Source organism: Schistosoma mansoni, chromosome 1, assembly GCF_000237925.1.
Source record: "Schistosoma mansoni strain Puerto Rico chromosome 1, complete genome".
In the NCBI taxonomy this organism is placed as follows: Eukaryota; Metazoa; Platyhelminthes; class Trematoda; order Strigeidida; family Schistosomatidae; genus Schistosoma; species Schistosoma mansoni.
This window is the reverse complement of record NC_031495.1, coordinates 23,717,397-23,743,758: the sequence shown is the minus strand read 5'-3', so window position 1 is coordinate 23,743,758 and position 26,362 is coordinate 23,717,397. Positions and strand designations below refer to the sequence as shown.

Here is a 26,362-nt window from a genome sequence, read left to right as displayed (position 1 = left end):
AATTGTTCGATAATAGTATTTCCTCGATTAATAAATTTGCATTTTTTGCATTTTTGATTTTGCAACATGTTACTTAGCGAAAAGAGCAATGATTTCTATGAAAACAACAACATGCTTAGGTTTATCTTAGCAACGGAAAATTTTCTTTCCAATGATGAGTTTCCTATTATCCATCTGGGAAATCTAAGCTATTATAAGTAATAAATTCATACAGTCAAAATGCATAAATGACTCTGTATAGAGGTAAATACTCTAATGACATACAATAGGAAGTCGGATTTTAGAAATGAAACATTCTTCTCTGACAGACTGTATAAAACAAATTAGGGAACATTGAGAGATTATAAAATCAACGTACTATGACTAAACATGGTCCCGTTTATTAGTTAATTAAATTACTAGCACAATCGTTAACAGACAGAACACAATCAACAACATCGAAGTAGTGCATGTGAACCAATCAAATACACTTTCGTGGTGAAAATTAGCTAATAAGGTAACAGGTATAACTTCCTAGCTATTATCAATGGTTTTGGCAGCTTCTGATATATCTACTTTGTGCACATATTGTACCATAAACAAATGATTTCGGTAACAGAAACCATCAACCGACTGTAGTTGTTCCCTTCAAATAGCATGAAATCTGGGTAAAATCTTCATTTATTTTTTTCCACAGTGCTTGTTATGAACATTTATTAGGAACAGTTAGCAATATATTCATAATTTTTAATATTCTGCATTGCGGTGTTCTTCTATACGCAGAAATATTACAAGACTTATAATTTCACTCATTTGAACATTATTAACGTTTACTTAAATACTAGTCGTCTCGATACTGTCCGGTTTATAAACCTTTGAGTTGAGATAAAATCTGTTCAAGAAGTTAACTCAGTGAAACTTCATTGAGCATCTAGTTTATATGGTTGCCTAACGTAATGCTGAATGCATATCTACGAACTGGTTAAATTTTTGGCTTCGTAAGTGATTCAGAATAGTTGAGGCCGGAAAGCCTTCAGATTTACCCGTATATCTAACTAATTTCCCTTTAAATAATCGTCTCCCATATAAAAAGGGATTTGTTTGTGACATATATAAATGTAACTCATTCTTGTGTTGTTAAATTATTTATATATATATATCATGGTATCATCCAATCAAAACTTTAAAAACAAATTCAATTCACATTAGATTGAGGCGGGTAGTCAATTTGTGTCCATTTTTGCTTCAAAATTGAATAAAACATACGCAAGATTATGTAGTTAAAATGTTATTAGACTATATTGTAATATGTTGTTTTAGTTGTAATTAGTAAAAGCTTAGTAAAAGCTCATAGTTCATTTTAATGTAGATTGTGATTCTAAATGAAGAATCATATTACTGTTTTATGGAAACACATTCGAAATGTATCAGTCTATGACAACCATTCATGATTTATTTTTTATTTTGATTGAAGCTAGCTGATAAAACGGATTTCAGACTTTAATTGTATGCTTTCTCGTGCTCTTATCAGTAGGCGTTTCACCGAAAAGTCAAATTCAACTAGATCAGAAGTATCACTTTTGTATAAAATAGACCATAACTTGTTATTTTGTACAATTTGTACCTAGTTTATAAATCCACCTGTCTAATAGTCAACTGAAAACAAAAAACCTAGATTAAAAGAGTTCTATTTTACAATATTTGATCGTTCAAAGGATGATAGTTCCAAAGGTGACAACTAAGTGAATAGACTGATATTAAATTTGGTAATATAATTAGTTAGATTTCATAAAAAAATTTATTCATGCATAAATCGTCCACTTACGTCACGTGTTTATAAGTCTGAAAATTTATAGTTCCTAACCTGTACCCCACCTACAACTATTAATTCTTACACTAACTAGGAGTAACTTCTTGGGAACAATATTAACTTACTGCGAACAAATATGTAAATAAATAGACTTAACTATTAAACATAGAAAGCCTAATCACGGCATACAGAACAGTTTTAAAAAAAGTAAAACACTTATAAAGGTTAATTGGATATATGCTATCTTGAGTACGATGAATGAGCAGGATTCACGAGCGGTGTAAATTGAAATAATATTTCATTTACATAACGTTTGTTATTTTATATTAGTTTAACCAGTAGTAATTAAGTTTCTTGCTTAGTCTTGTAAGATTCATTAGGCCAAGATTATTTCCGACCACGTCATACAGGCCCCGATCAGAGAGTAAACAGTTGTCTTTTATTATAAGTAGGTGAAAATTTTAAAATATTCATAAACTGTGTTAAGGTATATTTGAGTGAAAGATATAGTTTTTTTCACTGATCACTTCTTTAATAAAACGGAAATTTAAGCAACAAGTGACCACTATTACATAACATAAAACTGTGACTAAGGTTACAACTAACCAATTTCTGGAAAGCAACTTGATAGTAACCTGAATTTTTAGTCGCTCAAATATTTGTCAATATAATAGAACAAACAATTTTTAGTTTATGCATTAAATCTACATTTAACATATACTATTAACAGGTTATTAAACAGTTCAACTTGAACTGTTCCCGAGCGTGTACAATTCAACTCATCGTTGTTATGTAATGACTTTGAGAAGACAATATGTATGTTAAGAAAAGCCATCTTAAAATTTATCCGAATTCAGAGATTCGCTCAATCAGAAGTCACAAAATTAATAAAAGTAACAATAAGCTACATAACAGGAGAACCTTATTCAGTTCACATAGATTGGTTCAGCTGTTAATCGGGGTTTAATCATAGAATTCGTAAATTGTAAACTAGTTGGGAGCATAATAGTCGCTCAAAGGAAAAAACAGTTAAAAAGAAATGCCTTTGTCGAGCCTGTATTTACTTTAACTAACACTTTGCGCCTCACAATTCGGGTAGTAGAATGGTACATTTCAATATCTGTCCAGGGTTTTAGTAATAATGTCCGACTGTTTATAAACTTAGTTGTCTTAAATTTAACTTGAAATATTATCTAAAAATATTTAGTTAATAACTAAATGAAATTTCAAGAGTACTAGCAAGTTATCAAATTAAATCGGACTTAAAAAAGACAACTTATTAAATCATTGTAGTTCATTTTTACCAGAAAAGAACATTCCCTCTTATTTTCAGGTCAGTCTAAAATTTTATTGTTTATTCAAGAAAAGAAATCAGGGTACATTTATCGACTTAACAAAAGAAAATCGAAACTTAGTACACCACTTTTTCTAACATAAACGATATACGTGAATCAATTGAATTAAGAAATTGATATACAATTAAATAATGTTCTACTCTGTCCTGCGTAATTTTCTTAGCGCCTTAAACTAATTCAGTGTGTTTTTCAGTTAAAATCCGATTCACAAGCGAGTAGATAAAAAATGTTATCCAGATCTTCCATTCTAAATAATTTACCAGCCATTTAAATTACCATTGTTTGCAAATTCATACCGACTTATGCTTGGTAGTCAGTCATAAGCTTGATTCAGACATGGAAATCGTGTTCACACGAGCAAATGAATTAATCACACACAAAAGCAGTCAAGTCTATTCAAATATTTCCTTATCTAGTGAACACCTTCCATCACTGTGATCTAACTCCATTTTGTTCGTTCGAGTAGTTACGAATATATTTGAAGTTACCTTTTAGCATATTTTCAAATCTTTCACATTCCTCATATCGTAGTCTAATTCTAATCGTACATAATGAGAGAACTTTTATTCATCCAACATCAAATAGAACTAACAAAACCATGACGTTTTTTTCAGAGGAATAATTTATTACTAAGTATGCTTTATTTTGTCAAACTAACTTTCCATAAAACTAGGATGGAAATCAACTTGTCTTCAAGTTTATTGTGATGTTATGAGTTCTCAAGGTAGAAAAAATGTTCCAAAGGCATTAAAACACCGCTTTATTCACAATTCTTATTTTCTATCATTTTGTTTTCGTTTACTTCAAGATTTTAGGCTTGAAAATGTTTGTTTTTCCCTATGGAGAATACTTAAATAATTTTGATCTAGGTAATTTATACAAGAAGATGGCTAAACACGTATTCTAAACATGTGATATTCAATATAGTGAACCAAATTTGCAGGTCAAGTATAATTGTACAATCGATTAATGGGGCTCATAAAAACACTTAATTCTACTTCATATGTGTTTGCTAAATACATCTTTAGTGCTTTAAATATACTTTAAAGATTATATCAACCAGGACTGAAAATTTCAGAGTAAAAACTTTCATGCATCTAGTTAATTGTAAATACCCTTGAAGTACTTGATATTATGTAGTCACTTCTACATAGTTGACCATAGAATTTATTTAAAAGGTTCTGCAATATGATATCTTTTGTCAAAGTACTCATTTATGACATCATTTTCATATAAAAGGTTTGATGTAACCAAGCTACATTATAAATTCCATCAAACTGTGTTAACCAACGTAACTTCTTGCTTGTAAGTCCGAATAAACCACAGAAAACGAGATTTTTACAGTCAAATGTAAAACCTATTCGACATTGCTTAAATTCTTAGTATAAGATTGTGTATTGATATTTAACGTGCATCTACATTCTCGTTAGCTTTATTTTTTGTTTGTATATATACCATTGGGTTGTAGCCAGTTTATACACTGAAATTTTTGTTGATTATCAGTCATAGAAGTACAATTTCGAGGGTGAATTTCATGACTGTAATCAGCTGAGTACCTGAACATATATTGCAAGAAAAATCACTACATCATAGCCATGCACAAGATTACAGTTTCCATTCAGTGTTAAACTAGTTTTTATGAATCCTGCTTGGAGAAAAGATGAAACGTGATTCCTGAAATTTCGTACAAATAATATGATTGAAAAATTGGATTTTTACATGTGACTCGATCTTTGATCTGGATATAAACGAAAGAGTTCCTCTCTAAATTAGAATTTAAGAAATCGGTTGAAGTTCACAATGAATTAGTACATCTATCTATTATGTAAATTATATACGTGTAAATTTTAAGTTAAACATTCAGAGATTCTATGTAAAGTCAAATTAGGAAACTTCCGGCCAAAATCAATGAGTCAACAATACATTTTTCTGCTCAGTGCGTAGAAATTAAAATAAGCTGATGGAATTCAAGAACTACAAATATTCCATGATGCGATGGAAACGGTAAGCACTTCATAATGTAACACTACTAACTGCTACCATGGTATTTTTAATAAATTACAACAATTCTAGTCCTCGTTAATTATTTCCATACACTTATTTACTGCCTTTATGAAATTGTGAATGAAGTTTTACTGACTTTTTTAGTCAATATACTAATACATACACAGAAAGCTTAAGTGTATAAGTTGTTCAGTAAATAATTAAATTTATTACATAATTCTTACCTTATTTTTAATTCATATTTTGTATGTACATTTTGGTTCACTTTTATATGATTCAACAAAGCCTTGAATGTCGTTTTGAAAAGTAAAACAAGATAACAAAATTCATTTAGTTAATCATGATAATAATTATCAATCATTTAACTAATTTATTAAATCTTCAAACTTTAGTTATGTTATATACATTTAATTTGTCATTAGCTGAGAGTTTACAAATTCATATACAAATAACTATTTCAGACCTAAATATATTTGCATTCTTCAAACACTACCTTCCAGTCAATTAGTTTACAGTCAGGTAACTGAATCAAGAGAAAATGAAAACTCGTTTTTAATGTGTTGTGTAGTGCGTTTTGTTACCTAAATGAAAGAAAAATATATTCATCCTGAACACAAAAGTATAATGTTTCATAAAATAACATTCTGTATTTCATTTAGTGATTTATTGCCTCCATTTCTAATTTCCTATTTCACCTTTTTTAATGTAACTGAAGTCACTTTTTGAAATATAAACTAGCAAGCGTTCCCAACTAATTATTACGAAGCATCTCTAAGACAATTTGAACACATCCATCAGAGAACTACAGAAATACATGACACGTAAGGTATATATATATGTTTTTCGAAAATAGAGTAAATGTAATGAATGTCAAACGTATTGTATGTTGTACACTTACTTCACATATTCTTGGTATTAATCCTGGATCCTCCTTCAAGTGATAAAAGAATAGAAAAAATAATTACCATTCATTAGGGAAACAGATCAGTGTCATTAATTTTTCGGATTACTTAGGGCAATTTAAATGGTAAACCATTCTAAATATCTTTCATTTATGCTTGAAAGATCATATAAAAATAAGCGAACCTATAATTATTCCGGTATATGTTTCAGTTTATAAAACCCTGGGGTGAATTATTCAGGCTTGCGGAAATACAAATACTATGCGTCAAAAGTTGGTTACTTAGGTTGCACGTTTCTTAAGATGAAGGACTGAAGAGAACATGATGATGTCGACATTCGCCAAATTCTAGAACATATTTAATAAAAATATCCGAAATCAAAAACTTCAAATCTGAGCAAAATCACACTATTAATTATGCAAATTTGTTGTTACAATTAAGTCAATCATTCGGAAAGATATAAATTAATAGATTAAAATGATAATCTAAAAGGTTTTGTATTCGTGTTCCAATGTGACTCAAACATTTCAAATAAATAGACGTTACATCAGCAAGCATGGCATTAATTTTTTTGCTTATTCTGAAAGGTGGGAGCGAAAATAGAATGATTTACATTATTAAGGTTAATAATGGACTAACATATCAGTTGGTTTTAAAACATATATTTTTGACAGTGGGTTAAAATATACTTTTAATAAGGTTTATTTGTTATAGGAGGTCAAGATAGAGGTACAAAAATGATTAAACTGTTTATATTCAACGTTGAAATTATTTAGGAGTACAGTTTTGAATTAGGTGAATGACTGAACAGGAAAAATCAAATAGTATTTCAATAAAATAGGAGCAAATTATATATAAGATATAATACATTACTGTCTTAGAGAAGAAATACACGTTAAATGTGTGTGAATACATTGAGATGTAGTAAACTAACTGAAGATGAGTTACATTGATGACATAGACGGTTATTTTTGTAATTTACTTAAAATTCCCGTAATACTTATAGGCAGTTCAGGTTAAGTACAATATTTCTCAAAACGGGTCTATGAGTATTAGTTGTCAAATAGTTTTATACCGAGTTTCAAAATCTATCTCGTCTTACCTGGTTCTAAGGCTTGTAAAGAGAAGACTAATTCGTGTTATAAACAACAAACTTTTATCGAATTGAAATTTATTGTTCGTCATTTTTACAAAACAGACTTCATGAATAAGCATTTCACTCATACGTACACACTATGGTTCAAGTTTATGATACTAAACTGTAGTTATATGTTCAAACAAGATTGTTGTACGGTGGCATTCATCTGATGAGAAGTTTGTTCCTTGCATTTAAATGGAAATATTTTAAAAAATTTTGTTCCACAGAGGTCTGAGTGAGAAAGTTTATATGAACATGTTCATTTTCACTGAACACGACGATCAATGTATTATCAAATTTTTTTATTACTGGAAGTCTAGTCTAATTCAAAGTAACAGTACACTAAACTAAGTGGCCAATAAAGGACAGGTGATATTTTATTTTTATATGAATTAAACTAGTTATATTTTAGTAGTTTAATTTGATAGCGAATTAAGGTATCACTTGGATTCTTTAAAAGTAAACTCTAAATACTTTAAGTATCAATCATCGTGGTACAATGTCAAAATGACTTCAGGTCATTAACTGCCTTAATTTATATATATATACTTTTTAGATTTAAATCAAAGTTTTGCTTTCTTATTATTCACTGAATAATGTCAAAAATAGTTTGTTTAGACTTAAAATTTCAACAAACTATGCTTTAACTTAGAGTTAAAAATTGTTGTATGTGAGATATTCTTCTCAATTACTATTTCTGATAAAAAATTAACACCCTGAAAAGTTATTGATGTTACAAACTAAGTAAGATATCCAATGAAAACTCTTCTAAATGAAGACCCTCTAAATCCCAGGACAGAGTTAAAATGGTTTGAAATATGATTTCTGGTTAGCGTTTTTTAACGAGTTAGTTTTCTATGAGATGGGGTCACTAACCATATGCCCAACCCTCCTCCTTTATCCGAGCTTGTGATCGGCAGTAACCCCAGAGGGGCTCCTGATGGAGTTTTTAAAGTGTATTAGAACAGCTTTAAAAGATAAGCTAAGGATTTCTGATTCTGTGGAAGATTTCATACACATTTCAATCATTTGTTAATTTTTAAAATTTTACAACTAACAAATCAAGTAATATATAAAAATCTAGTTACTGTATAAAATGAATGTGCAACCAAACTATCAACTAAAAAGTTCCATTTCTTTCTTGAAAGTAAACTAGATTTCGAAAGTTTATTTCAATAGTCTCTGACTTCCTAAGGTAAATACGTTTTACTCAGCCGGGTTAAACTGAGGCATTTATTTCCTGGATTTTAACAGCCAACAGAGGTTACATCTTGGTGTTTTTCTTTAACTATAAAGAGTAGAAGTTCGTTCAATGTCCAGAATATAAGTTTCACGAGAAATAAAAAATTCTTTCTTTTAATTTAATTACCATAGTGTGAATATTTTCTTTTTTATAATACAGTAGTTCATGTGTTAATGTCCATATACTTCTTTTTCAAATTTAAAAGCTGAATTGTCATCTTGTAAATTTTATGCCATCATAAACTACCCTTTAATTTGCTTAAAGGTGTGTATATAAGCAGAAGAATGAAATAAGTTTATTACTAAATTTGTTAACAAGGATGAACGGACGAAGCTTGATCACTCATTAATCGTTAGTTTCAATGTAAGTCTGTCCATACAAACCGAACAAGCAATCTTTACTTACCAGTGATAAAAAAATTCATAGATCTGAAAGGAACTACAGAATCAGAAAGTATTTAATCTACCACTGTATAACTAACAAGAAATAATGAAAAAGTTTAATTTCAGCATTTTCAGCTCGTAAAGATATATAATCAATGAATAAAATGACTGGACAAACTTTATTTTTAACACTATCAACTAATTTTGAAAGGTTTATTTAGTCATTGATATTAAATAAAATTTTAGTCTTATATATTTAGTTATCTGATCCTTTCAATGATGAACATTCTACCTAAGCACCAATGTCTCTGAAATTCCTGCAAATATGAATAAAGTCATAAACGTTACAAATTCAGTTTATTTTTCATTTGTATTAATCTTATAGAAATTCTTATATTGTAAATATTTTACTTAATAAGAGAAAATTATACCTCAGATCCAAATATCGTATGGGTTTTTCCAGTTCCTGTCATGCCATATGCAAACAAACTGCAATTGTAACCATCTTTCACAGAATCCACAGCAGGTTTTCCTATATGATGGTAAATCTATTCGTGAATCGTAAACAACATAGAAACATCTTGCATAAATAATCAAAGATTAGCATATCGTAAAATCAAACACTCCAGTCAATCCGAATAATGAAATGGAATTAGGTGTAAACATTCAGTTTATTCACTTAATGATCTTTTTTTCCCAATTTCTTGTACAAAGTCATGCTTTTTCTATGCAAGTATTTTGTTAGTTCTTGATCAGTCGTTGTAATCCAGAGTGAATAGAGGCGTTATATTTGAATAATATTTACCGAATAATTCATCTTTAGTTTTTTGATATTTTCAATCAGAATTTAAGTTTTTTAATTATTTCTTTAAGATATTTCAATGAAATACGTGAAATCTTCGAAAAGCTTCTTACACTAAACACAAAAATAAACCTTCTGAAGTAGTATACTTCATACTTGTGTTGGGTTTAAATTCAATTAATTTGAAGTAATCGTGCATTCGCACAGGGCTAGTGTATTCAATGAAATAACCTACTTAATCGGCTAACAATTAAATACAAGTTCTTAGGAATTCTTGAGTCTTAAGATTTTTAGTTTTTTATTAGATACACTATGTTATAGTCGTTTCAAAAGACAGCTACAAGTTTACTAGGGAACTTTGGATTTCTTGAAATTCGTGAATGTTTTTTCAAAAGAAATCATCACTTACCGAAGCCTGAGAATCATTATCTGTGTTAGTTTGATCAACTGAACCAAATATGTGATCTAAGGGAAATGTTCTTGTTCGTATTCGATGATCTGCAACCAGTGCATACCCGATTTCACCGCTATTTATTAGAATAATTTCATTTTCTCTAATTGTCATGTAATGCTTTGGATTCTCATTGAACTCCCTAAAAATAATATTTTTTCAGGATAGAAAGGGAAATAAATCAACAAAAAATCATTTTCATAATGAATAGTAGGAAAACAGTCCTACTTATATTAATCGGAGTACTTTTATGAAGCAAAGCCTTTTGGTTTATAGATTTTATAAGTTTGAACTCAGTAAGTAAAGTACTTTCTGACTCGATGGTTAAAAAATCCTGAAAAATTTATAAACTGTGAATGAGAAGTGAGAAGTAGATAATGTGTATTCACTTAGTTTCATAGATTTTTCCTGACTCAGTTTGATAGATACTTTAAGTTCTTTGCTTCTTCAAGACATCAGAAAACATTTTTAAGACAAGCGTTTATAACTGTTTTCATTTACTAAAAGTAGATATCTTAGAGATCTTAATTTGACTGCAAAGGTACATGATGTTCTTTTCCTAAATAATTCTTAATGAACATCGAATTTAATCGGTCACCGTATATAGCATTTAAGATTTGATTGTGAAAAACAAAAAAAGAGATTACATAATTTTAAAAATTAGTACAGATACAGTACCATTATCTTCACTTTTTAAGCTTACACAGTATCGAAAAACAGAAAGTGTTGAATCGGTACTTCTTGGCATGAGTCAAATCTAATTTGCCGAATTGTAATTTGCCCACTATTATAAACGACTCGGTATTACATGCACTATGTCAGGTGGATTAGTAAAACCATTGGAATTACCCAAGGTCTGTGGTTTGTGGTACTAGGCACATATAAATAAGCAATATCTGGTATCTTAGGGGAACTGATACTGACCATGCGATTAAAACCTTATCATCCGATGACACAATCTGTGATATTGCCACTGGGTTATTCTGGTAACAACTGGCTGATAGATGTACATTAATTAATCGCTTAACAGCAAGCAAACTTATGTTGAGCCACTAAGTCTGTTAATCGCATTACAAACCAATCAATCAAATTCGACCTTCACTAATTATTTAAAAATTATTCGTTTAATATTATCTGAGAGTCACTTAATTGAGAAGGTTTTCCTTATTATAAAAATATACTATGTATGTCAAAATATACCTAGTTCATTTGTTAAGAATGTTTTTTTTCTTACATTCCCTCATGTTCATCGTGAAGATAGTGAAGATGAAATTTGTTTGTTCTTTCATTATCAAAAAACCGAGCGTCTCCGCGGATGAACTTACATACAACAGGAAACATAACTAGTGTAAATATCTTACTATATTTATATCAAATATAATATAGCTAACAAAAGCTATTGACTCATAGTATTTACATCCGTTAATTACCTACTTCATAAAACTTAGCATAATTAATTTAAAGTTTTTATTCTATTAAATATGAAATAGAAATCAAAACAAAGTTAAACTTCAAACCACACTCTCAATAAATTAAAACCCCTCTTAATTTTCAGAAAATACTAACAATTACATTTATTTACTATAATGTTTGTAAGTGCTCCTAGAGGTTTTCTTATTATTTAAATACCACACAGTAGTAAAGTTTTAGGACGGTGACTTGTGCATACAACCATTTAATAAATTACCTTAAGGTATAAAATAAATACGTCAAAGTTTTGTAATCTGCCTCAAAGAACAGTTCAGTATTATCTTTGCAATTGTTTGAAAGCCCAAATAACACAATATACTCACATAGTTATTATCCGTAATGCAAAGTTTTATCTTTTAACCTATAAATAGTCATTAAACCATCATTATGAAAAGAAATTCCCAAATACATTATCAAAACTACTACATGTTTTGTTAATAATTCTGCACAAACTTGAAATATGAGATAATTAATTATAAAAATGATCAAAGCTTTGTCTCTTAATTAGTGTAAACGTAAGTTTTTCGTGCATACCTTTAGAATTTTTACGCTATTCAAGTCTAGACAGCAATTATAGCACACTAGTTTATACAAATATCAAAAGCTTTTAGTCATACATGCGATAAAGGAATAGTGACACCTACAGAGTGTAAAATGGTCAATAAACTGAGTTAATTCAGACTCAAGGGTTCTCAAACGTGCGTGAATGTGGGCTGTTAAGAAAATTCACTTAATCATACATATTAACGGTGATAAATGATGCGGAAAGACAAAAAATTTCCATCAAACTTAATTTCGACATTGGTACTGAATAAATCATTGAAAAAATAGGCCTCTGAGTTTTTAACAGTAAAAATCAAATTAATTCTGGTTTCGTATGGCAAAACTTATAAAGTCGTTCACCGGACCTAACGCACGTTCGCCGTATGACAGGATATATAAAAATCTTTGAGGTAAATGGTGTCTCTGATGACTCCTTAATCGCGAAAAAACACATGTACACATCATTTTTAATTCCACAGTTTTAGTAAGCTGTTCCGGAAAAAAGAATATGTACGTAAACAGTAGCTGTTGTAGGTATTGCATTCAAAGATTTAGACAATTAATGAAATGGTCTTACTTTCTGAATACGGTAGGCTTCATTGCATCGTATTCCTTGCTTTTGTTCTATGAAATTAGTCAAGTGAAATCTACTTTTATCAGAAGACATCTAGATAGCACTACATATCAAAATTCATTTTACTGAATCACACATATAGTACATTGGATATTTTGTACGTGTTTACAACCATAATAATAGTCATTTTTAGAAATTCCCCATTTTACGTAAATCCAAATGTTTCACATCAGCTTTAAAAGTTTACAATTATTTATTATACAAACAATGTTTTCTTTACATTAAATGGCTACTGATTTTCTCTTTCCCACTGTCTTACAAATGGTGGTTTTTTAGTGCACTTGTAGTTGAATGAAAGAAACATATACCTTATGTGTACATTATGCCTTTCATTATTAGCAAACACAGAAGTAACCTTCAAAAATTGAATTTCGTAATAGATCTAACAGTTTATAAAGTGTTTCCAAAACTTCTAAAACATGCTGCTTTAACTGAAAGTTTGGTGACCGGCATAAGTACTACTGTGATACAAACATGTCACGCAATATCATCAGCGTACAGTGACGATCGTTTTGACTGAGTAAGGTCAATCTTAAAGTTATCCTTTTCACTCTCTGAGTATAACTACTGGTTTATATTAACTGTCGGTTACTAACATACCAAATATAAAACGTTTTTTGGCAAAAAATCAAAATAGAGACTGAAAAAATACTTCCGACAATTGGTGAGTGTATGAAGTTGTAAAAAGCACCTGGCTCACACATCACTTCATGTGAAACGGATGGTCCTTCGACAATTACGGCTAACAAACACGACATAATAGTGTGTGTGGCTTGAACACAATCGGCCAAATTCATAAATTTTGACTCCCTCATTATAGGATGCACTGCACTTTAACAAAATATTTGTATCGGACAACTTACGTTTTAGTAGATACTGACAACATTTTGCAACAGCTTAAGTTTTATTTAAATAATCTATGACCAGTTGATTCACTCAATAGAAATTGTTATGCCAGAAAATCCTTGTGAATGTATGTAGACGTTCATCTGGCATGACTCTTCGGACACAACGAAGTCAATATAACTCGGATCAATTTTAATTTACTTGCATTTTATTTACATTACAGCCTTCTTCACTAGGTTCTGCCTCAAATTTCGGACAAAAATAGATCTACTACAAGTGTGCGCCCGTCCTTAATGCCATACCAATCTTCCGAGCAAATGTGAATGTCGAATCGAATCAAAATAGTGGTACATTGATCAATTATGATAAGAACTAATCATTGATGATATCTTTTAAAGGATGTGCGTGCGAACTGAGGCATGAGACCTGAGAGAAAATAAGTGATGAATAAAAACACAATAGTGTGACCGCTTCTAACACATGTTAGCTTGCTGCTTACATCTCAAGCTATCTACTATAATGTTTATTTTTTATCGAAACCCCACACGACGTTAAGCGAAAGCATATACTCGTTATTACCCGGCACTTTTGAATTAATCTTTAACACAATAATAATTCAGATGTGCTTATCAGGAGAAAAGGATTCATTCTATGTTACAGATCACTTATTTACGTCTGACAGTGGAACCGTTGTTGAATAGAAAATATGTGACGTACTCTTTATGCGAGTAGGCTTGTCTACTTTGTAGCAGCACCACAACCAAACATTATGGCTCTCAAGTCTCATGGTTCTACTGTAATGTTATCCCATCATCGTTAACCATTGATATCATTCTGTCTTTTAAATCAATATTACATGAATAATTATGTAATTTTTTCAACTATTCTACAGAAAAATACTTCCTTAAATTTTCATGTCTGGATTAACTGATGAACAGTTGCTTCGACTCCCAACCGTTTAAAGTAAGATGTAGATTTGCTGCTTAGCTTGGTTGAATCAAAACTCAGTTGTCTGGCAAACTTGATTTCCACGTTTATTTTAAGCAGTTTTTGACCAAGCAACTGAAGATTCATCGTCAACAAAAAAAACTAAATAATTAATTATATTATATTGATGAACAGATACTCATGTGTAAATGTTAAATCTTTCGCAAACTAGATAGTTCGATTATGTCTGCTGGGCTCAGTGACCCGAAATGCTATTGAAGCATTCAAACCACGGAACCGACAGAAATTAAAAAAAATTCACTGTCGTCTGTTAGTATGAATTTATCGAAACTTTGGTATAATGCTGAATGTGTGGTACAATCGTTGACTTAATGGTCTATCATGGGCAGCTTAATTGAATATTCATTGCACATTCTCACTTCAGGTTCTCACAATCGTATCGCATCTGTCAAGTGAGATTCACGATATTGAGCTCCAGAACAACAACCTGAAATGGATAATGTAGCTTTCCATGCTAATGATTAGTAAGTACAATGCCGTTATTGATAACTTGATAACTGTAAGTACGTGTTGCTTTCATTGAGAATCTAACGTGGCTGTATTTGATATATAACATGTTTTAAATGACGTAAATCGACGAAGTGATTTTAAAGCGAAAACGAGTAATTTTGGCACAAACGTTTAGTTGGTTCTCACGGAGAAATCAATGATAGTAATGGCATATATAAATAAATAAAGTCCAAAGGGTTTAACAACAGTTTTGGCAATCAAACTAAGTAGTTAAATATATTCGCTACGTTTTCTCAGTGGGAAATTTACTTGCAAGATAGTCCATTTGTTTTTATCATTATTTAAACTTTAGCAATTTGTATGGTCAGGTGTGCAAAGTGAAATCACAAATTTAAAAAACTTAAAACAGTTTCAGAACAAAAAAACATACTGAAGAGTCGAAGGACGAAGTCTAGCAACAACATAGAGATTGCTCATCAACGTTTATATCGTCGAAAATATGTTCACAGCATCATATTGTGAGTTCCAAATCTCGCAGTATTAAGAGATAAATATTATTCAAAATGATTGATACAAACAAAATCTGAATAGCTAAATAGGCTTATATGTATAAACAAATCATTTCTAATAATTTAAAAAGTTCCTTCAAACTTTTTCACGCTGGTTGCAATTTCATGGCAATCCGTAGTTTTTCGATGAAAGTAGAAGTACTGGAAGTGAAAGGTGTAGAATCCCCCACATTTATCTAGGTGTCACACAAACAAAGAAACCATAATATAGGTTGAAAAGACTGAAATACATAGAATTGGAGATCATCAGAAGAATAATAACGTTTGACATCATTGTTGAAGTGGCTTTCGAGAAGCACGACGGAGACTTCAGGGGCAATAATGAGCCCGAGCAGTTTACACGCGGTCAGAACCATGGCATGCTAAGATATAACGGTAACATAATTTGCCTCCTTACGGGTAGGCTAAATTATAATCATGTTATAACCAATGATAATAACTATAGGTACACATATTTTTCTGAACATTTTTAATTCTAACCCCACAATCACTTCTGCTTTTTCGCGTCTTCTGATGTGCTCCTGAGTAGTTTTACACTGTCGAGTGCCGTTAGTTGTGTATCATATTACGAGTTAGTTAAGTATTGAACGTTGCAATAATATTAATCAATTCCATGTAACCCAATGTACTTCACTCTGACAAATATATTATTAAAAACTGTCAAAGGTATTCGTAGTCTGACAACGTCCTTCCACATAACACCTTTATAGTAGAAGTATACAAACCCGGTTATGTCACAAGCTAGAATTGAAGGGATTCGAAAATATATTTGGGAAGCCATCAACATCTTGGTCCAGCCCGGCTGGTTGATACGACAGATGCGTGACACGGTAGATACAATGGTAATCTGGTCCTGGTGTGTGATCATGCGCTTTAAGTAAGCGTGTGTCGAAAAAACTAACGAAGTCAACATCAATAGAAAAGACATGGAGAACTATTTACTTTAGGGACTTAATTGTCGCTACACTTTCTTAACAATTATTTATCACAGTTTAATCATTCATCTGACCCCAAATCACTGAATACTGGATTCCATATAGTACGTATTAAAGAAGGGCGATTGTAAAGTTTAACAACTAACATTTAGGGAAGTATATTTTGTCTGTAACGGCCAGAATTACGCTAGTGTCTTCATGTATTTCGAACGACACCATTTGAACTTCAATGTGTACAGAATTGCTCCAACTTAATAAATGGTTTTAAACCGAATCTCACTCAGTTACATTGTGTCTGTTCAGTTAAACAAACATACAGATTTCCCTATACAGTGTTAAGTATGTTTTATGAGCCCTGTAAAAAGTACTAGGTACTTATTATTATCATTATTATTACTTGAATATCTAATGAGATGGCTTTCACGTCATTCACCAACAATGTGTAAATATCACTTCGTTAGCCAAGAGGATCTTTCAACAAATCTCCCGATATATATGGTATTGTGTACAAAATATTTGTCATTCTATACTCAATATTCAATCAATTCCTCATAATTACCTGCAAGCGGTTAATAGACTAGTATATGCTTCATATAGTTCAGGTCTTCTTTGAGCCTTTGTACTGCTCATTTCCTACTTTGTTCATCTGCCTCCACTTCGGACCAGTGAATATACTATTTTGTGAGAACACTGTCATTCTTGTAAACTGTACTGCAACAGGAAAACGTCCGTGTTAAAGGCTTGTCATACATCAGCCAAGGAGACACTGTATGTTCCAGGCTTAAAAGATATCCAAATGGATCAGGTAAAAACATGGGTCAAATAAGGTCTACGCTGAGTCACCTAAAGTGATTAATCACTGTATCATTTCATGCATACGTAGACGTGCCATGGCTTTCGTTCCCGAATCAGAGACAAGTTGCTAGATATTCTACTGAAGAAGCTTGTTCTATTGTGAGTTAAATAACATTGTCTGAAAACTACTCACAGTGACTAATGAGGTGTTTTATCACATCGGATATTCTTCTCAAACGATGAGCGAAGATGGAAAAAGAACACTTAAGGTCTCCATGCGGCATCAGAGAATACGGACCATAATTTTAACAGTAGGGTTTTCTTTGTGTTCCTGTGAAACTTCAATAAAGTTAAACGAAATTCAACTCTCTGTTTTGTTGCGAAAGGACTTAAAGAGACAAGATGAATTAATTAGTGTTTTATTCCAAATCTTTTCTACCTCATTTTCTAGGTGTTATTGCTTTCTATCGGACAACGTTTTACTCACACCTTTCACTGCAAGTGATCAAAACATTGTCTTTTGTATATTGTGATACGTAATCGATTTACTTTATCAATCCACTGACTTTCTTACTGCTTTTGAAAAGATTGTGTCAACTCGTATTTCTTTAGGACTGAAGGGCTCAAGTTGCAATATCATTGATTATCAGATCAAAACTACGTCCTGTTATTACCACTGATCCTGTTTATTTCTTTTGAAAACTTATTTTAGCGTAACATCTTGAGGCAAAATGAAAAGTTTCCCATTACATCAATTCTTGTTTAAGTGAGTCACCAGAGTTCACTTGAAGAGCAGCGGATCAAGAAATATGACTTTGTATGATCGCGTTCTGAATACCGAAATGGACATCAGTAATAGTCACGCTACTTCTATATCTGCATTTCTTCTCTTTTATGTGATTGATTATGTTCTTCAGTCATGTCAATGGAGCAATAAAACTATGAGAAACACTTACTTGTTCATAAGACTTCGAAATTATTCTCTTTCCATAATCCACGCTTTCATATCCGGATTAAGTTCGCTTATTTGGTGAGTTTTGGTTGACGAAATGTATGTTTCCAGCCTTATATCTTATCCTGACCTAGTTGGCAATGTCATAAATTCGGAAAACGTTTTCGCCTATCATATTATGGGTTTCGCAACAGGTATAGTAAATTCATCATAATTATATCGTACCAGGTTATTTTGTTCATGATATTTACCATAATATATGTGGCGATGTTGAGATACGGTCGTTGGAGATAATATTGCATCACATTACAGTAGTCTTTTACCCTTAAATTTACAACAGCTTTTTAACTTAGGTTTTGACCTGTTTTTACGTTGTTTCTCGGTATAGGATTCTTGTTTGCTACGTATTGTTAGGGCTTTTAATGGAGCTGAACAGCATATTTTTGCACGCAAGAAAGTTAATGATATTGCTTAACATCGATCCTGAATCCGTAGCATACCGCGTTAATGCTATCGCAAATATTAGTAAGTCATCGGGTTTTCTTTTCTGATTTTCATTGTTATTATCTGTTGGTTTGAAGCGTGTAAAAATTTCATGCAAGTTGTCTCAGTGTGATCTTAGCCTTCCGAATATTATAAGATTCCTGAGTACAAAAGATGTCTGGACGAGAAAAATTGTACTTATAAAAGGTGCTTCCAAAGAAGTGATTGGCATACCTACTATTTTTGGTCCATCTTACTAGCGCTTATTAGACGTCATCAGGACTGACAACTCGATTGTCAATATCTTCTCGCGGTTTTCTAGGAGCACTGTTACAATTATCTTCGTATGGGTATGTTTTCCGAATCATTTATGATGATACTTAGGTTTATGAACATGAGTTTCGTAAAAAAATTATACACGTGCAGGATTTTCGTAAGCCTTAAAAATTCCAGCGTTTTGGTCTACCAGGATAAATGAGTTGGAAATAGTTCTCGAACTACTCCCTTTCTGTAAATACTAAGATATAGTTATGGATATTCATTTGCTTATTTAATATACGGATAAATAAACTAGATTTAGCTAACTAAAAAATACTGCTTTATCAGTTTAAGTCAGTAGACGTCTGTCGGGCCATCTATGGAAAACCAGCAAAACGTTTTAGCATTAGGATTGTTACACATTACTCTTGCACCATTCTCTTTGCTCAAATCACATTTTAACCTGTCGTGCCATCTGTTCTGTTTCTATATAACTAATGAAGCATAATAAGTGGTAAGCAATTGAAAGCATCAACCGCTTGAAACACAATCCACTTAAAGTATTAGACGCTATATCTGCGAAGTTATTTTTAATGGGTATGTCGTTTTATTTTCAGGTAACACTTATAATCCTTGATTGAACTACAATTAAGTGGCATTTTTCGTGGTTACCGAAAAATGTTTCTGAATTATCTTACTTCAGTATATATTTTATGTTGTTCATAAAGCTAGTCAAGGTGTGGAACCTTCATCGAAAACTCATCCCTGATCATGTTTTGTTGTGAGGAAACAGGGTTACTTCAGATGCTAGTTAACTGTAATAAACATTTTTTCATCATTACCACTCATTGTTTTTAAAAGGACACTTAAGTCCACGGATTTCGAATTTGCTACTTTTGTTTTTACCTTTGTCTAACCAACCGACTTGACACTATAGGACCTCAAAAAAGTAGTACGGTTCAACCGAGTATTCCTGTATATATATTCAACTAATGTCAAAGACAACATAAATTGTAATCTTGTCGATTGGTTTCTTGATATCATTTCCGTTGTATTTATCAGAAATCGTTCCCTACAGAAATATATATACTTCATATTTAGCATATATTTATAATGAAAACGAACATCATTTGTGATCACACACAATCAAAGTTAGAACCACACGTGTGGTTTATGAGTATTACCATGTCAACTGATTCGATGCTGCATATGTTCCAAGCTTATAAGCTACATCTATATGCACCGAATTCATATTTAATTAATTAAAATTAGTTGAACTCGAGTAATCGGGGCTTGGCATACAATCAATAAACTAAATAATGAGGTTTAATAACTCAGTTAAATTTCTTTAGCTCTCAAAAGTAGTTGATGAATATTTAAACTGATTGTTTCTATTACTGTTGTCTTTAAATCACACAAACAATTTTTTTCACCTTTTTAAATAAATTTAATTCGAAAAAACAAAAAATATTTCATACTGAAGAATGTTTATTTTCTCGTGAAAACTTATAACCTTTAAACGGCTCTTATTTCTATGGGAATTCGATTTTATGAACAATTTCTCTTTTTATTTCAATCATAATTACAAACAAAACATCCGTTTGCACTGTAAAATAGTTACTTTATGAATAAATGCCACATTTTTTATTTGTCTTAAGAGTCTTTAATTAACTGTTAATGCATAATTTTTAACACTTAGTTAATTTATTTAAATTCATTGTTCCACGAATATTGATTTTTTTACCTAAAAGAATCCCTTCTGATATAATTCACTCATGAAAATTACGTTCAACTGTCAGAAATTATGCGCTTATTTTAGTGAATGAATAGGCTTGGGTTTATTTTTACAAATTTAACAGACGTAGATGTAAGAAAGCAGCTAATTTGTAAAATCATGAGAATGGTAAGTAGCTGGAGTAAAATTAACGATGCTTTTTGAAACATTTCGATACATTTCGCAAACTTCACCTATCTATTCGTTTAACATTTACATTTCAAACTTATGCAAAATGCATCAGCTGATATATACGGCCACATTGTTAGTAATTTCAGTTTGCAAAATTTACAAAATATCCCCTAACTGATTTGAACTTCCATTGAAATAACACATTACTAGCCAAAAATAAATCGCAATAACTACCCACCAGCTTACGAGCTTGGTAGAAAAGAATGAAGAGATCCAAAATTGACTTTTGTCACCGGTTTTGTTATTTTGTAGTTTTATTTTCTCGACTATCTCCTACTTTCGATTATCACCTTCAGATGTTATTATATCTTTTGCTTACAAAGGTAAAGTGTATGTTTTGCCAAATAAATGATATATTTCTGTCCTTCTGAACTGCAATGTGCTGAATACATCTTTGATGACTTACTCACGATTATATAAATGCTTTTGAGACTTACTTATCAACATGATATCGATCAATGCAGAATGTGTATGACCATTCATTGGATGTTGTGACATCACTCCACTTGAAATATTATAACATGAAATAAATCAACTTGTTTATGTTTGAATGAGAATCCACTTTTCTTTTTACTATTCTCTTTCTTAATAGCTACATTTATCATCTTTCGCATATGTCTGACACTGTCGTTATTTGGATGGGGAATCATTAACAGGCACAAATTACCAGTTGTTGTTAGTTGGATTCTACTTTCAAGCTTCACAGTATTTACAACAATGAATTTAGTTTTGTTCTATCGTGTTATCATAGCAGAACGTCGAATCTTACAATTGAATCACTATAAACTTTCTACTAATGGTGTGATGGAATAAATTTATTCTGCAGAATTCTTGAAAATGTCATTTCAGCGCCACCATGGTAATTACTTGCAGTTAGCCACTTTTCAGCTGCCTTCACACATTTGTGTACGAAGATGAGTACACCTTTTTTCAACTTAACTACAAATTTGTAAACACTGTATATCACTTGTATATACTTGGAGAAGACTCTAGAATCTTCTCATGTAAAAACTATAAATATACTAACGTATTTCTTATTGTTCTTCTTACCTCATCTACCCCCTGTTATTCGGAATATAATTTCTTTCCTGTTCAACCGTGTTCTGGTTTGGGGACTTGTCGAGTGAATTGGTTTCCAAGAATATTGAGCAATAGGAATAGCTGGGTCATAATAAGAGGAGTTATAACAACCAGGAAACAAAAATTATGTTTCTCAGTAAGGTTTAATATGATGACTACCATCTGTTGTTAGTTTTGTTGGGTAGAATATTTTCTTAGTTTCAGTGCACAGTGAAACTGTAATCAATATTATTACTTAAAAATGATAAGACAACTAAAAATTTAGATTATTACGCTAAATATATGCAACTGTTTGATAGCTCCAAGTAATCATTACAAAAATGAATACGAGATGACTATCGAAGAAGAATGTTGAAATACTGGTTCCCCAAATCAAGGAAATTTATTAGCGCTTTTCCATTTTGGTTACGCTGGCTTCTAAAACCTAACGCAAATAAATTTAAGCAAACCTAAAATGAGTTACCCAAAAATTTTTCGATTTCTACCATCAATTAGTTGGGAATGGACTGATTTTATAGGATATTAGCATTTGTTATTGAAAATTATTTTAATCTTGGGTTTTAATAGAACATGAAACTGTTAATTCCTACTGATAAAAGATCTAAAAACTGTCGATAAAATAAGGGGTATCATTATTATTTTATCTGCTGTCGAACTGTAATAAAAAATATATCTATATGCTATGAGTTTTGCATTTCTATCCGCCTTTGACTCTTTTAGGGTTACTGCCGGTCCCAAGCCCGGGTAAAAGAGGAGGATTGAGCGTGGGCTCAGCATCCTCATTTCATAGAAAACAACTTTGCTAAAAACGCTAACCAGGATGAACAAATTAAACCATTCATACTTTGCCTTCAGAGTTGAAGAATCTTCATCCAGAAGAATCACGACGCCTCATGGCAAAATCTGATATTTTTCGGCAGTCACGAGGTCGCTACCTTTTCTAACAACCAGAGAAACGATTAAAATAGGTACGTAAGATGTTTGGACAATGTGGCGGACCGGGTGGATCAGCCGGACAGCTTCAGAAATGAGGAGATACAACTTGGCGATGGTCGGAATATGTGAAACTCATTGAAATCCAGCTGGACAAGAAAAAAATAGATACGGGAGAGATGCAGCTGTATTCTAGTCATGAGGAAGAAAATGCAAAGCACACGCGAGCAGTTGCTCTGATGCTGTCCAAAGAAGCACCTATAGGATGGACCTAAGTTCATCAAAGAATCAAAACAAAGAAGGGAATCACAATGAATTTGAGATAGTGAAGATTTGTAGCTCAGGCGGATGATTTGATGGAGTTTTGTTCTCTGAGCCGAACGAGAACAGAATAAGTCAAATCACAAGCCGAATGCACAGAAGCAAACAGGCAAGTGAAAAAGAGCATTAGAGCCGACAGGTAGAAATACGTGAAGGAGCTGGAAACGACGGCGGAAAAAGCTTCAAGAGAAGGAAATATGAGACATATGAGACGAAGAAGAAACTAGTAGGAAAATATAGTAAACCAGAGAGACCGGTCAAGGAAAAACAAGAAAAGACAGTCGCTGAGACTCCAGAACAGTGGAACTCTTAAATAGACCAGCTCCATTTATCCATCGAACATCGAAGGAGCACGGACATACTTTCCTATAGATGTCACCCCATTAACGATCGAAGAAATCAGGATGGCTATCAGACAAATCAACAGTGGGAAAGCATCAGGACCTGACAAAATACCAGCTGAAGCACTGAAGTCAGGCACAGAAGTAACTGCAAGTGTGCATCACATTTTATTGAGGAAGATTCGGGAATAAGGACAAGTGGTGATGGATTGGGAAGAAGGATACCTCATCAAGACACCAAAGAAAAGAGATTTGAGCAAATGTGAGAATTATAGAGGCATCACACTGTTGTCAGTACCAGGAAACGTTTTCAATGTGTTGCTGAAATGGATGAAAGACACGGTAAACGCTTGACTTCGAAATCAACAGGCTGGATTCCGTAAGGATCTGTCGTGCACAAACTGAGTCGTGACACTACGGATCATTGTTGAACAATCAGTTGAGTATAACTCGTCACTATATATCAACTTCATCGACTATGAAAGAAGGCGTTTGACAGTGTGGACCGGAGAAAATTCTGGAAACTTCTCCTAAACTATAGAGTACCTGAGAAGATTGTCAACATTATCCAGAAGTCATACGACGGACTACAGTGCAAAGTCGCGCATGGAGGACATCAGACAAATGAATTTCCAGCAAGGACTGGAGTCATGCAAGGCTGTCTTCTGTCCCTTTTCCTTTTTCTTCTGGTGATTGACTGGATTATGGAAACCTAGACATCTGAAGGGAAGCACTGAATACAACGGACATCTCAGAATTAGCTAGACGACTTGGACTTCACAGGTGACCTAGTCTTCCTATCCCTTACACGCTAACAAATGCAGGTCAAGACAAACAGTGTAGCAGCAGTCTCTGCATCAGTGGTTTTCAACTTGCACAAGGGAGAAAGCAAGAACCTCAATTACAACACGGCGAACGCCAAACCAATCACATCGGTGGAGAAGCTCTGGAAGAGATGGAAAATTTCACAAACTTATGAGACATCACTGGTGAATAGGGAGGATTCGGTGCAGACGTAAAGGCAATGATTGGTAAGACGGGCAGCATTCCTACAGTTGAAGAACATATGGAACCCAAAACAACTGTCAGTTAACATTCAAGTCAAAATCTTCAATACGAACATCAAAACAGTTCTATAATACGGAGCTGAAACTTGGCGAACTAGCACAACCATCACCAAAAATTACAACATTTATAAACAATTATCTACTCAAGATACTCGATGTTCGTTGGTCAGAGACCATCAGCGACAACCTACTATAGGAGAGAACAGACGAGCTTGCACCCGATGAGAGAATAAAAAAAGATGCTGAAGCGGATCGGACATACATTGCGGAAATCATCAAGCTGCATCGTGAAGCAAGCGCTAACTTGGAATCCTGGAGGTAAACGGAAGAAAGGCCAGCCAAAGAACACACTGAAACTAGAATGGAAAGCAGACATGAAAAGGATTGTCAGTCAGTCAGATAAAACGTAGGACCAGGCACATTTATGCATCGGTCCGAGTTGCCATACCTCATCAGCACAACAAGATGAACACCGAATTCATAGAAGTAGCTAACTTAATGGTGGTAATATATAAAAGAAAGATTTTACATAAGGATGTAGCACAGGAAGAAAGACAGATATGAAGCAATTTTAATCTCACGGTTTAAGGGAAGACAAACAGTGCATACAACTTCGCCATTGTGATAGATTCTCAGACATGTCACACAGACTCACCAGCCATTGGTTACGATAGTCACGCGGAACCCAACTAAGTAGTTTGCATCTACCAACATGGCTCAGGTTAGAACTTTGTGACTTTAAGCACTGATGCCACGTTTTGGTTTGGCTGCCCCTAACTCTCTTCCAACCATCCACAATACTAGTCAGCATTGAGCGTTGTGGTAATCAGTGTTCAGGCATACGTAACACGTGGCCCAACCATCTCAGTCGATGAAGATTCACAACCTCATCAACCGCTTTACCATCATTCCCTAATACCCTACGTCTAATCTCACTAATACTTAACTGGTGATCCAAACAGATGCGAGCAATATTTCTAAGGCATCTGTGGTCAAATACTAGTAACTTACGAGTATCTTCTACTCTTAATGGCCACATTTCTCAGCCACGAAAGAGAACAGAACAGACTACCGCGCAGTATACTCGTCCCTTAATTGATAGACGGATATCTCGTCTTCGCCATAGGTGACGTAAGTTGGCAAAAGCCGAACGAGCTTTTTGAATCCGTGCTGAGATTTTATTAGATTCCAATCCATTAGGGCCGATCAGACTTCCGAGATAAGTGAAGTTGTCGACGCGTTCGACTACTTCACTTCCTATCCTTAGTTCAGGTGTTGACGCAAGCCAGTCCTGGAGCAACAATTTACATTTAGATGGGAAGAAAAGCATCCCGAACATCCTTGCATTGTTACTCAGTTCTAACAGAAGACTCCGAATTTCGTCAGCGTCTTCACCAAACAGGACTATGTCATCTGCGTATTCTAAGTCGCTTAGTGGAGCCCCTGGTAGGAGATCAATTCCTGAAAATTCAGTCGACGAGAACACTATTTCCAACAGTAGGTCTATGATGAAGTTAAACAAAAATGGACGTAGTGGACAGCCTTGTCTGACACCACTTGAGGTTGTAAAATCAGATGACAGTTCGCCATAAGCTCTCACTCGACTGGTAGTGTTCGAGTAAAGAATCTCCACAAGGTTTATGT

At 32.8% G+C, this 26,362-nt stretch overlaps 2 protein-coding genes across 2 annotated transcripts in view; one reads left to right on the top strand and one right to left on the bottom strand.

Annotated features, from left to right (window-relative positions):
- The window catches only part of Smp_140570 (putative kinesin heavy chain), a gene marked incomplete at its 5' end in the record, with an annotated part of 44,762 nt that extends 32,015 nt beyond the window's left edge, over positions 1-12,747 (bottom strand). Inside the window, 6 exons of the mRNA XM_018793739.1 lie at positions 5,373-5,434; positions 6,047-6,079; positions 9,246-9,362; positions 10,026-10,209; positions 11,302-11,387; positions 12,658-12,747. Of these exons, the coding sequence (XP_018648221.1) occupies positions 5,373-5,434; positions 6,047-6,079; positions 9,246-9,362; positions 10,026-10,209; positions 11,302-11,387; positions 12,658-12,747 (572 nt within the window). The remainder of the gene's footprint in view (positions 1-5,372; positions 5,435-6,046; positions 6,080-9,245; positions 9,363-10,025; positions 10,210-11,301; positions 11,388-12,657) is intronic.
- A 5,379-nt stretch (positions 12,748-18,126) lies between these two features.
- On the top strand, positions 18,127-21,789 carry Smp_140560 (hypothetical protein; the record flags this gene model as incomplete). The annotated part of the gene is made up of 5 exons (XM_018793738.1): positions 18,127-18,347; positions 18,381-18,463; positions 18,498-18,580; positions 18,623-18,794; positions 21,569-21,789. The coding sequence occupies 5 exons, from the start codon at positions 18,127-18,129 to the stop codon at positions 21,787-21,789; spliced, it is 780 nt and encodes a 259-aa protein (XP_018648220.1).
- Positions 21,790-26,362: the final 4,573 nt, after the last annotated feature.